We start from the raw sequence: 13,857 nt of genomic DNA on the forward strand, positions 1-13,857 counted from the left end.
AACAGCTCACACCCCATTTATTATTTAAAAATATTTTGTTACAAAAGGAAAAAAAATACAATGCAGTATAAAAGATTGACAGTGTCATCAAGTTTATTACACAATTTTCAACCTATCAGAAAGACAAACAAATCACCAACAACAGGGGGACGGGGCCTTGGCCTTTTTTGAGGGTTGGGTTTTTTCCTTTTGCTATCAGGAAATAAAACTAAAAATTGTGTCATTGAGTAAAAACAAAACAAAAATGGGGAGAAAAAAATTCTCCGGGTAAACGGCTTTTCTGGTTTTCTATATTTTTTCTCCTTAAACTGTCACTTTACTTGGTTTTCTCTACATTAAAAAGACACCCGGAGCTGCTCTTGAGGATAAGCACATCACTTAACACTTGGCTGGCTGGGCAGGGTGCCATATTCTGAAGTGGAAGTGGGGATGGGGTTGGGGGACAGGGGTAAAACAGCTACAAACCTGTAGCCTCTGTCCCTAGGGAATGTGCCTCTCCAACCCTGGGGGGGACTCCCTCAGTGACTGATTGAGGGCTATGTCAGAAACGTGCAGGGAACAGAGGAAGGGTTCGGTCCAACTCAGTCTCTCCCCTCTGAGCCAGAAGGGTCTCCAGTGACCCTACATCTCACATGCCACCTCTCCTGCTAGATGTCACGTGCCCTGTAGACGCATGCAGAAGTAGCATCCATCGCCCCATGGGTACTGCAGGACCCTGCTGCTGCTGCTTCTTTCAGCAGCAACCACATCACAATTTGGATGTTATGGGAAAAGCAATTCCATTTGCCTGTGTAGAAAACGGCCCCCAGAGTGGTGGTCCTTAGCATTCTGAGCCGAGCTCGTTCAAGTCAGGCTCCTCTTCTTCCTTGCTCCTTATCAGAGGCAGCAAGTACCTCCAGGCAGAGCGAGGGGAGCTATTAAGTCAAAAGTCAAAAGGTGAAAAAATACCAAATTTGTGACTTTGCCTACTAGTGCCAGGTCATCCCACAATAAGTAAAAGTATGTACCTGGAGGATGCAAGCCCATGCTCACATCAAACCTGAAAAAAGAAAAGCCTATGGAAGTAGGCCATATCCTGCCCAACTTGCCTCCTTCCCCACTCCTAGTACTTCACAAGGGTTCTTCACTGCTGAGGTCCGATGTCCCCAACTCCCAATGGCAGTACCTTCCTCTAAAACAAGGAAGCAGCCTTCTTGGGGGAAGGGCTCCACATGTGAAATGGAAAAGCCCCAGGGAAAGGGAACATCTAGTGGAGCTGGTTATTGCAAGAGGCAACCAAGCAAGAAGCAGTAGAGGGTGGTAACTGGCTCTGCCAGGCTCCCCAGCAGAAAGCAACCTCACGGGCCTTCTCTGCTTAGGAGGGGCAAGTCCACTGAGGAGGCTGGGCAGCAAGGAGTTACAAGGGTTTCAGCCCTCTGGGAGGTCAGGGAAACAAACCGTCAATAAGTAAGAGGGAAAAGCAAGAACAAGAGAAGCTTTTCATAAAGTAATTTCTGTTCTCATGGTCCCTCCTCAAAGGGCTGGGAAGGTAAAGGAGTTAAACAAAGAAGTGGTATGTCAGCAAGGGGTTTGGACCCTCTTGGCCCCATCAAACCTAGTGCTGAGGGCAGGACCCTGGGCATATTTTGGCACACCCAGTCACTCTCCTAGATCCCACAGGAAGGATCCATTTTCTCTGGGAAGGATGTCTTCCCATCAACCTCACCACTAAACTGCTCCTGGAGAATCAGAAACTCATACATTTCCTTGGACAAAGCACCATTCTCTATGGAGACCAGGGACCTGGACATGGTTTCTTCCTGTCTGCTACCCTCCCAACCACAGGTTCTTTAGCCTGGCAAACAGGAGTGGGACTGGGAGGGCTGCCAGGCAATCTTCAGTCTTGTAGGGCAGAGGGTATTCCCTGGGTGTCTGGAAGGGGTTAGGGGCTTGGAGGAAGGGGAAAGGGTGGAGCGGCCTCCGTCCTTTAGTCCTGATCAAGGTGAGGAGATGCAAGTCCATTAAAAAAACATTTGCTTCCAACCAGACTCCTGCAATGAGAACATCAGAAGAGAAGAAAGAAAATACAAGTTAGAGGTTACTTTCTGATTAACAGCTTATATAAGTTATACTGGCATTTTCTAAAGTTAAAACATATGAAGTAGGGGGTGCAGACAGAGAGAATGCAAGCCTGGGAAAGTACAAGACAGCAGAATTGTCTGGGAGTGTTTGGCACTGTGAGTAGTGAGAGAATGGTTGGAGGAGAATAGAGGAAAAAGGAGCGACATCTTACTTTAAGGTTAGGGGGAAAACAGACAATGAAATGAGGAATCAAAGCAGTTTGACTGAAAAGGAGACTTTGGCTGGAAAAGTATGGAAACTACTACATTTCAAGAAAAGTTGCTCTAAGGGAGCATGGTGAGTTTAAATACTATTTCAGAAAATCTATTCTGAACAAGTCATAGCTTACCTTAAGGGGAAGGGGAAAAATCTGGAAATGGGAGGTACAATGGTAAGAAAACAAGTGTGTACAAAACCAAATCCATTAACCCCCAAATACCCAAGAGGCTCTTGCAGGGAGCATGTACTTACACAAGAAAACTAAACTTTTCCCCTTCTTTTAAAGAAACACACACACAGACACAGACACACAGACACAGACACACAGACACAGACACACAGACACACACACAGACACACACACACCCACCCTGAGATGTTCTAAGCTGTTACTAAAACTCAAAGAGATTCTAAGTCTTTCCCCAGATGACAGCTGTGGGTGAGGGACCAAGAAGCATACTAACACCAAATAGGAGTGATCTGGTCAGGCCAGAACAGAAAGCAGAGCATGGAAATCAAAGAAAATAACCACAGTCACCAAACTAAAACCACAGTTAAGAAATTCTGCTGAACAGTGAAGGACTGTGAAGCCACTTGTCACATCTCGACCAAACTTAAGGTCCCCAGTACACTCAGCCCTTGTTCCAATGTTGTAACATCAATCTACAAGGGGTGGCCTGGTAAATCTTACCACACAAAATAGAACTGACAGCAAAAGGAAAAGGAATTAAATTCAGGCTTAGGATTTCTACTAATGTCCAAACTGGCAACAGAGCCTATACATAAATGCTCACCCTTAATGTATGCACTCCTGTAACCTGGAGGAGCTATCCAAGAAAAAATACATCCATAAGCCGCCTGATCCCTCTACACCCTGAAATGGCACTACTTCACCTCGGGGTCCTCAGAATCTGTCATGGCCTCTGGTTTCTCTAAACATCTACGCAGGCAGGTATCTTTCCTATTTTCTATGAGAGAATAGGAAAGATACCTGCCTTCTCAGTGCCTTCTCAATCTCATACCATTTGGGTTTCTGAATCTTTGCATAAGATCAAAATTGAACAGAATGCTTAGTTTTCACTGGACCAGGAGGATAGCAATGAGGTGAGAATGACTATATTTCAAGCAGGATAATGTCCTAAAATAATGAGACAACAGCTAACAACTACAAAAAGTCGAAGCCACAGACCACTTAAGAATATCCTCAAACTCCAAAGCATATACACATACACCACAAAAGAGATGTAATTTGGGAACTATTCCTACAAAACAAGACTCAGAAGATAACTAGTGCATTAGAAGTAAACTACAGCTTACCCTTGAAAAATACAGGTTTGAACTATACTGGTCCTCTTATATGTGGATTTTTTTCAATAAACACGGACTACAATACCACACAACCCGAGGTTGGTTGAATCTGTGGATGGAGGACCCCAGAAATGGAGGGCTGACTATAAAGTTATACTCGAATTTTCAACCACACAGAGGTCGGCTCCCCTAACCCCTACACTGCTCCAGGGTCAGCTGAATAGCACACAATTCTTAGAGGTTATGGCTCCATTTTGGTGGTAATGTTTGAATGTAGACAGAGGCCAAAGAGGGTCAACCAGACTTCAGGCCTCAGAGGTCGTGCCCATCCTGAGGAAGGATGGACAAAAAAGGCTGCTGTTTTTTGCTGCCTCTAGATGGAACACACCCTCTGCTCCCAGGGAACACCTGTCCATATGGTATAAATACTAGTATTTTCTAACTAAAAGTTATTGTACACAGAGCTTGCAAAGTTCTGTAGATAAATGAGGCCCAGGCACCATCTCCTTAACATGAAATCTCCTAAGTCACAACTTGGTAACTGCAGATAAAGTTAAGAATCCCGGGATGAGAATGTGAGAAATTGACATTTTGAGGGTGTCAGATTCAATTCATTTGGACTAATTATCCAGATGGACTGACCAACCTATCTAAAGGGGTGACTAGGAAAAGTGGGGAACTGGAAAACCTGCCTCAAGAGTTAATTTTCCTCATAGGCCTGCACTAGCCAAATGACTCTTTTCTGGGAACTACTGGGTTATAGGATTTTTCAGTTATTCAAATTGAATCACCCTCCTAATGGAAGAAAAGTCCCATTTTACAGGTGGAAAAAATGAAGCAAGATGACAGCTAAAGTCTCAGGTTCAGATGTTCAACCCCCGAAGTTCTAATGATCAGTGGATCTCACAATTTTTCTATCAAGGCTGTTAGGAGCAAAGCTGCCAAGAACAGTGACATGCAGTTACACGTTCTGACTACTAACCTGAGTGTGGCCCCAAAGACTATAATTCATGCTTTGCACAAACCAAGTACTACCTCCCTGGTCACTCTAGTGACCTAGTCAGCTCCAAAGGACACACATGGTGGGCTGCAGGATTGGGGGAGGGTGGTGACTGATACTGAACCTACAAGCAACACGAGCGACTGTGCTAGCTCAAACAAGACAAGGGAAATGCTGCTGCTGCTACAGGAGGGATGTGCTCGATCAAAGACCCACTCTACCCACCCACCTGCCCATTCCCTGAGACTCAATTATGCCAAAGCTGCTTGTGGGCTCCACTTCTCTTGGCGTCTGCTTTTCTGGGGGATATATGGGCACCTCTCAAAACTCAACCTACTGCAAAATCTAGAAAGAAGAATCTAGAACCCACAGCCTAACTGTTGATTTCCTGAGGGGTATCCTAGATTTCTGTGATGTCAAGTACTGCAAGATTTCATGGAATAAATCAGTAGTTTAAAAACAGAGAAGAGGGGCAGGTAAAAAAATGTTAGTTAATTTCTCATTTTCCCACTTATTTGCTTTCTATAGAAAAAGACAAGAAGAATTCCCAACTACAGCTCCACTTAAGTTAATGGCAGACAATACCAAACAACAAAGTAGAGGCCAGTAGCCAAACATAACAAGACTCCTTTCTTGTTTAGTAGGTTGTCGCTAGGCAACATTTTACAGTCCAGTTACCGCTTGTGAACTACAGGCAGTCACAGGAAGGAGGGAGGGTTTCTTTTCCTTTCTTCATCCAGTCATCCATCTATCCACTCCACGATACCAAGCAGAACTATTCCTACTCCTCACCCTCCTCAATCACCATTACTTCAGACCAACCAAATCAGCCAAAAACCAAGGACATTTTCCTAATGTACTTAATGTGAAACTACAAAATTGAGAAGAAACCTCAGAGTCACCTGAGTCATGCAATAGCCTTCAGGAATCATGAACCATCCCCACTAGAGTCTAGACTACTTTTAAAGATCTCCAAAGAAACACAGTTGACAACTGCTCTTGCTTGCTTATATACTAGAAACAGTCTTTGTTGGAAGCTTGTTTTCAGTTGGGATTGCCAAGCTGGTGGGATGTAACCTGGAGCCTAAGAATGAAAATAACAGAGCTGAAGCCCCTGGATCCAGCCAAGCCTAACTCAACTTTTCAGTTACTTGAGTTAATACAGTTCCCCACCCCTAACTCTCCCTGCTTTTGTTTTGCTTTATTAAAAAAAACAAAACAAAACACAAAAAAACATAACTGTCAGTAAGTTTTTCCAAAACAAATATATCCTGCCATTGAAGTATCTACCACATAGTCTCTTTAGAGACAAAGCTTTGAAGATAATATTTTTCAGATCAGCTTTCTCTTCTCTGACTAAAGTATCCTGATTTTCAAAATCTTTTTGATAGATATTAATTCTTAAAAATCATTAATGTTGCACCTTGAAAACTTACAAGCAGGCAATGTTCCTACTTTTCTGTCTTGGCCAATTTTCCTGATTCTTTCATTTGAAAGTTTGGTGGGATTAAAATATAACAATGAAGGACTTCCCTGGTGGTCCAGTGGTTAAGACTCTGTGCTCCCAATGCAGGGGGCACAGGTTTGATCCCTGGTCAGGGAACTAAGATCCCACATGCCGCACGGGGCGCAGCCAAAAAGAAAATAAATAAATAAATAAAACATAACAAGGATAATAACAACAGCTATCATTTACTGAGAACTTAATATGTGACAGGTACTATGAGTGCTAAATGCTCTGTATGGATTAGCTCACTGAATACTCAGCAATCCAATAAGACAACTGCTTTTATTATCTTCACTTACAAATGAGGAAACTGAGGAACAGAAAGTAATATGGCTAGAGGAGCTGGAATTCATAACCTGGCATCTACCTGCAGACACTGTGTTCTTAGCCATTATTCCTTGTTGTCTCAGACACCAGGTGAAAGCAGTCAAAAAAACAAGCAAAAATAGCTTAATCTCACGTCCATTCCAGGGTGAGACTCCTCACAAACAAGGAGAAAACCTGCCCTCCTGAATTTCTGGTTACCTAAATCAGAAGTCCTACCATATCCTTTACTTGCTTTAAAAGGAGAGAGAGAAATCTTTACTATCCATAATTTTTCTTTCATAAGAGATCATCAACCAGCCAGCAATGGGGCTCTGTCCCACCTTTCTCAGTGGTGCCGGTCCCGTTCTCTATCCCGGTGTCTCTCGTGCTCTCGGTTCCTTTCTTGGAAATAATCATCATGCCGATCTTCGTTATGAAGCAGGTCCCGGTGCCTCCTGCTGCTTTCCCGGGACCGGCTTGGTGACCTCTCTCGGGACCGATGTCTTTTCCTATTAGAAAGATCCTTTTCAGCCTCACTCAGAGGGCCTACCCCATTCTTTCTAAGAGTATTGTGTTTTGGTGTCTTCTACTATTTGTCTAAACCACTCTCCTATTACCCTATCATGGCCCCTGGTCTTTTTCGGAAAAATAATAACAAATTTGTTGATATCTTACTGATGTATCAGGCACAGTGCTACAAGCTTTACACGCATTATCTCACCTAATCTTTACAACCGGTCTGTAAGATACGTACTATCATCATCCCCTTTTTGAAAAAGAGAAAAATGAGGCTTAAGTTAACTTTCATATTCAAGGTCATGCAGGTAGTTAAGATCAGAATTGGGATTCAAATCCAAGAACGTATGGTTCCAAAGCCCATGTTAACTACATCAGTCTGTCTTTCTTCCTAAACAAGCCCACTGCCTCACCCAACACAGACTTTCAGACATTACAACATTTATTAATGTAAATGTTTGATTAATTCCTTCCCCTTAAAGACATGAGGGCTAGGTCTGCTCTTTCAGCCAGGTCCTTGGCCAGATACCCTGGGCTCCTTTCCTCCCCCTGCCAATCCCAGGAAGAGTGCTGCTTGGGGCCGGCAGGCCACTGAAGCAATCATCAACTCACCTGGATGAGCTCCCGCTGGCACCCACACTGTAAGACTTGGCTTCAATGCCATGAAGACAGTCCTTAAGAGAGGAGATGAGGACACGGCAACGTTCATCATTGGCGACCCGGGACTGTTTGATAACAGCAATGGCTGTGAGCAGCGTCTCAATCGCGTCACTATAATCCCCTGACAGGGGATGGATGGGAAAGGCCAAGGATGAGCAGAGGCAGTAAACTAGCTGATGAAGTACAAACCAAGAGTAACCAGCTGTCCCACAGAACCACAGTAAAATGGATAAGGCAGAAGTGGCAGGTATAAAACTGTACAGCACCTATATTCCAGTGGTCTGCAATCAGACAGATGCTCTCAGATACTGCTAGTGGATGCATAAACCAACACATCATTGTCTGCGGGCTATTTACAGCATCCATTAAAATAAACAGTGAACATACTTTTTGACCCAGCAATTCTAAAAAATTTCTACTTCTGTTCACAAGCATGTAATTTAAACAATGTTTGTTTCAGCATTGTTTGTTGTATTAAAGAATGAGAAACAACTTCAGTTCCTTCAGTAGGCTCTGGCTATATAAATTATGGAACATTGTTTCTACAGAATACTACACAGCTGTTAAAAAGAACGAGGTAAATATGCCTGTAAACAAAGCAATCCATGTAAAGCACTCAGCACAGTGCCAGGCACACAGTAAGGGCTCAATCAATGTTAGGTATTAGTTGATGTAATAGATGCGCAGAAAACATGTATGTTGCATGCATGTGTATATATATAATATACACACACACACATTTTAAATTATGCTGCCATCAAGAACTAGATCCTTCACTCCTCACATTGAGCAATGTTTGGACTCAAGGATAGTGGTCGGGGTGGGGGGGTACTTGCACAATGCTTTTCCAAGCTAAAGCTTTGTCAGTTTGCAAGAGCATTAAGGACAAGATAATAAAGGAAAGCATGAAACCAGGCAGGGGTCCAGTGAGGACCAGCAGCCTCCTCTGTGCAAGGCAGTTAAGAACAGAACAGAAACTGTGTAGGCACTGCAATTCTGTGGAGGCCTAGGAACACCAGGATTTGGGCTCTTCCAAGGTAGGAAATTTTTGCCTATTTTGTAGGCATTCAATAAATATTTGTGGTTTGAATGACTGGAATGAGAACAAAAAGGGAGGAGATAGAGGTTCAGTTATTGATCATCTCAATGTGAAGGAACTGGTGGAGAAGAACAATGTTTTTCTTTATACTCTGTATATCTGACTTGCTACAACGAGCATAGATTACTTTTTAATTTAAAGAGGTTTACTCAGATGTCAATGACAGTTTCTGGTGAAAAAAAGAAAAAATACATATACTTTTATCTTTAATCCACTCTGCATTCAAATTTTGAAGTAGAAGATAAGAAATTATGGAAAATGGACAATAAGAGTTAACTTATTTCTTAGGAGATCTGATGACCTGTATTTACATTCATGTGGGAAACTCTGAGGAAGAAAGTATGATTAGTGCTATAATGTGAAACTTGGACCATAACCCAGAAACTTCCTATATTCTCTTCTCTTAGGAACCAAAGATTCTGTTCCCCTGGCTTTCAAAGACATGGCTTCTGGTTCTGCTCACTTAATACTGACAGCAGCGTAAAAGTTACCTGTAAGGGTATATGATGCCTTAAGATGACAGCCAACAGACTTGTCTCTTTCTAGGCTAGGTTACCTGGAGGCCACCAGCTCTGCCTCAATCCCCAAATATAATCAGATTCCGTATCAACCATCCTCATCAGTTCTAAAAACCCAAGTTCTACACTTGGCCCTGGACTCATTACAAAGACACTAGATCCACTGATCAACCACTGAGATCAAGATCTCCATGAGGCAGGAATTTCATTCTATAACAAACACCACAATGAGATAGTATTAGTTGTTTATATTCTAGGCACTCACTTGGTTTTCATGGGGCAGGTCTAGACACAGGCTAAATAAACAGCACCAGCGGAGCTACCCAAAAGCCAAGAAATCAGGTTACGTATTGCTTTTCAAAATGTGCCACTCTTGAGAATCTACCAGTGCTCCAACTTTATCTTGTTGAATTTCTTGCCAATGGAAACGATAAAACAATGTAAAAACTAAAGGTAAGGAGAAGGCAGCAAAGGTAAGGATGAGTTACCTGCACTGGCTCCAGATACGGCTTTGGAAATGGCACTGCTGGAAATTGCTCTGTTCCGCTTCATGATCTCTTCAAATTCTGCTTCACTCACTGTAGAGGGCGGAGGGCCCGAATCTCGGCTGCACACAGAAATAATACCACTCCTGACTGTCCACACCCCTTGTTATCGTTATCATACTCTACAGTACTATGCTGTTTAACTATGCTCTCCTACATGATGTCTTAAATGGGTCTCAAACTGTTCACATGTTTTATATGTTCCTGTTCTCATCAAAGACAGGATTTATGTCATATACTTTTGTAATTTTGGCATGACCCAATAGTGCTAGACACTCATAGCATTCCTAACAGTGACTTACAGCACTGAATATAATCAACCGCCTTAAAAGGGATACAAAGGACATGGTTTGGGTTGAGAGGTAAGATGCAAACAAAATACCAAATAAAAACATTCTCTAATAGTTAACTATTTCCCAGGACTCAATACTATGACAACAGAGTTTCCACAAGGGAAAACACAAGAATTCAGCGCTCACTCACTTCCTCAGGGAGAACAAAATGCTTAACACATAGTCTACCCTATTATGCCTGGCTCAAATCTGAAAGGAACAAGATAGTCCTTACCTGCCATGGTGGTTGTAGGGTGCCGAGGCTTTCATGTAAGAATCTGGTGGAGGCCCCACTGTGGCATTTGGTGGGGGGAAGAAGGCTGGATTGAGGTGTAGGGCAGGTGGGATGGCCCCAGGGGGAGGTACAGCCAGATGAGGAGGTAATCGAGGAGGAGGGGGCATGAGATGCTGGTAGTGGATGCCAGGAGGAGGAGGAGGGACCCCAAAGCTTGAGGAGAGAGGTGGTGGGGGTGGAATTGGGGGTGGGGGCAGACCCATCAGGGGAAGGGCTGAAGGAGGGCGATTGAAGTAGGGCAGCACACTGGGGGGCTTATCCACACGGGCAGATGAGGGTACAAGGTTCTCAGAGGGTGTGGCCCGTCCATCAGCAGAATCGCTAGAATCTCGGGAGTGGGCCCGTGGAGGTATTCCTATGAAGCAAAACAGAATTACTGTCACTGACTAAGCTTTAAACATAACCACCGGACCAGGTCATCCTTCAGCAAGTCATCTGTTACCATACTAAGGAAGGTGACAGGTAGCTGAGAAGGTAAAATCATCTACTGTTTTCCTTTGGCCTCAGAGAGAAATGTCAGAGGCAACCTAGTTAAGACATAAACCCAAGAAACAGTACCACCCTAAATTCTGTATGTTAAAGAATGCTCTTCATCTAGAACTCGCAGTGCTTCACATTTCAATTATCCTTAGATTTGTTTTCTAATTTTAAATGCAGAAGGATCCTAATAACCCATGAGAAAATGACAGTGCTGAAGTACGTTCATTACTGTTCAGCTGGATTCAAGCTGATTGGGAATCCCATTTTCTCTGGTGGGATTTCAGGGACTCTTTCCTTAAGACTAGTAGTAGTTAACCTTCTCTAACCTGCTATATACTTGAAATTTTCTCTTTGTCATGGCACTTTGGCCAGGGAATTTCGGGGAAGTGAGGGAAGGACAGGGGATGGACAACACTTCCTCCATTCAACTACCAAAACTGGTAACTGGGATGAGGAAGAGACACAGAACAGAGTAGAAGACTGGAGATTAAATGAGAGAAAATGGGAAATAAGCCAAGAAAAGATGTGCCCACAGAATGAGCAGATGGCACACAACTGACATCAGGAACTCCTACCAAAAGCTTGGTACAAAATATGCCTGAAACCTGGGAAACTCCCACTACATTTCAATGGCCCAAACCCTCCATCCTACAGGGCAGCCTACTAGGAACACCATCGTGGCATGGTGGTATGGTGCTGTGCAAAACGGGCTCAAAACACATTTGTATGCAGCTAGAAACATGACTCTGACACCATCAAGTCACTTGGTTAAACTTGTTCCCTCTTTTCAATTTAATAGTCTACTACTCTAAGCCTTGTTAATGTGGACTCCAAGAGAAGCATGTGATCACATGGCCTTGGAAGTCTTAGAGGTAGAAAGAGGCCATTAGGAGACAAGTGTGGAGAGAAAGAAGAGTGCTCCTTAAACAAAAACTTGTTAGTAAACTAACTCCTGACGAAACCACAAGGTGGAATTAATCCCCTTGGCAGCCACCTTGGTTTCTCTAACATAGTATATCACCAGTGCTTGCCACAGCATTCTCTTGCTTTTCATGTCTCACACACATGGCAGCTTGCTTCTTCCCTGAGTTCTCTCAAGCTGAAGAAAGAAGAGGTATTAGCAAGTGTAATCCTCTAAAAGTTAGCTACCTTCCCAGCTACTGTTCCCACATCAGCAAGGGTTCTTTTTGTATCTATGGCTACAAATCCCAAGAGTAGCAACCGTTTTTAAGCAGACTAAGTCAACCAGCCGTACCTAGTGAATTAACAGAGCCCAAGTCCATCAACATGAAAGAGCAGAAAAACATCACTCAGTCACCACCATCATTTTAGCAAAGAAAGGTAATACCAAGGAGTAAACAGCCAAGTGGTGCTAGGACCGTTAGGTGCTCAATGTAGCTGTAAAATTATACATCTTAAGAAAGTCAGAAGAGGGCTGAATCACAGAAAGACTCTGAAACACAATGGACTTTGAAAATTCAGGTTATCAAGGAGGAAAAGTATGTGCCTTCTCACCCACAGCAATAGGAGCTACACCACTTCCATCTAGGCTCTCAATCTAGTTATAAGAGGACAGCTGTTCCTATGCAAGAGTTAAGTGGCCATATTTCCACCTTCAATCAACCTATCCAAGGTCCCAGTGGACTACCCAATCAATACAAGACACTATTTTGAGAGCAGGACCTAAACAGTGACAGAAAGTGGGTAACAAAAACTTTGCCATCTCCCCACTGCAGTAAAAGGAAAGTAATGACAGTTGGCTGTTTCAGGCAGGGCCTTGCAGGATGGTTGCACCTCATGAGATCAGGACAATCCAAGGCTGGTCCCCAGGTTTCGCAAGTTCAGAAACTTGATTTTAACAGTTCAACCAGAGGTGACTGGACCCTAGGAGATTGATTCACACTATCCAAACCCACAAGAGACTGACTCATAAACCAGAATGCCAATTTATTAATTTACAATGAGAAATATAACTGCCAAGCAGACTGGAATACTTGTGTCGGCTGGTCAGCGCATTCTCTTCCCAGTAGGAGAGCCTAGTTAGGAAACCAAATTAGTATCAGAAGGTGGGTTGGTGAGCACAGGGTCAGAATAAAGGGAGTACGGTGAGCTTAAGGTATACTATCATCAGACTAAGGTAGCATGATGCAACTTTCTTTACTAATGGGAAACGCTTGCCAAGCAACTAAAACAACAGGTAATCAAAAGGGTACCCACCTTCCTGGAGAAACAGTTACATTCTTACTCTCTAGCACTCCTTCTGGTCAATTCCTTACAGAGCACCCTTCCAATGTACGTTTATGACAAGATTATGGCCATCTTTATGTACCATATGTATATTTTAAGATGGTTGCTTCTTAAATTTACAGAGACGTGTCTTACAATTAAACCCATCTGCTATACATTGATTTTTAGATAGGAACACATAATTTAGAGTTGACAGGAACTGTATACGTCACGTGTCTAGTTCAAATGGGGAAGTAGGCCCTACGCAGTAAAGTGACTTGCCCAAGGTCACATGATGCGTCAGTGGCAGAACTGAACTATAACCTGAACCTACCTGTCTCCTAGCACATAAGCCTCATTTTTTGGCTTACCTACCACCATGCTGTCACCCATAACCACCACCACGCTCCCTCAAACTCTTCCACATTGTAGGCCAAGCCTATACCACAGAAGACAAACCCACAAACTTCCCCCCCTTCATACAGATGGTCTCCACGTACCCCCTCTTGGGACTCGGACGCACTCACGTTTCCGAGCCTGTGCCTCAAACTGTGACAGGTTCTGGCGGGTGGCCGGCCTCACATCTACTTTTTCTCCATTAAGAACTTTTCCTGGCAGAAGTTCCAACAATTTGTGGACAGAGTTTTCAGAGGCTACCACCACCTCAGCATACCTTGAGGAAAAAAAATTAAAAACGAGTGAGATCTACTAGGCAACCAAGAGAGGAACACAGAAGTTCCCTTCCC

The 13,857-nt window shown here is 43.4% G+C and overlaps 1 protein-coding gene across 3 annotated transcripts in view; it reads right to left on the reverse strand.

The window, feature by feature from the left end:
• CPSF7 (cleavage and polyadenylation specific factor 7) overlaps nt 1-13,857 on the reverse strand; it is a 22,155-nt gene continuing 8,298 nt past the window's right edge. For 2 of the 3 annotated variants that reach the window (XM_057730036.1, XM_057730037.1), the window contains exons 5-10: nt 13,612-13,784; nt 10,346-10,760; nt 9,722-9,840; nt 7,569-7,737; nt 6,782-6,949; nt 1-2,030 (exon numbers count right to left, since the gene is read on the reverse strand). In XM_057730036.1, the coding sequence (XP_057586019.1) occupies nt 6,787-6,949; nt 7,569-7,737; nt 9,722-9,840; nt 10,346-10,760; nt 13,612-13,784 (1,039 nt within the window). In that variant the 3' untranslated portion in view covers nt 1-2,030; nt 6,782-6,786. The remainder of the gene's footprint in view (nt 2,031-6,781; nt 6,950-7,568; nt 7,738-9,721; nt 9,841-10,345; nt 10,761-13,611; nt 13,785-13,857) is intronic. The other variant, XM_057730038.1, reaches the window with a different exon arrangement.

This window comes from Hippopotamus amphibius, chromosome 3, assembly GCF_030028045.1.
Source record: "Hippopotamus amphibius kiboko isolate mHipAmp2 chromosome 3, mHipAmp2.hap2, whole genome shotgun sequence".
Classification (NCBI taxonomy): Eukaryota; Metazoa; Chordata; class Mammalia; order Artiodactyla; family Hippopotamidae; genus Hippopotamus; species Hippopotamus amphibius.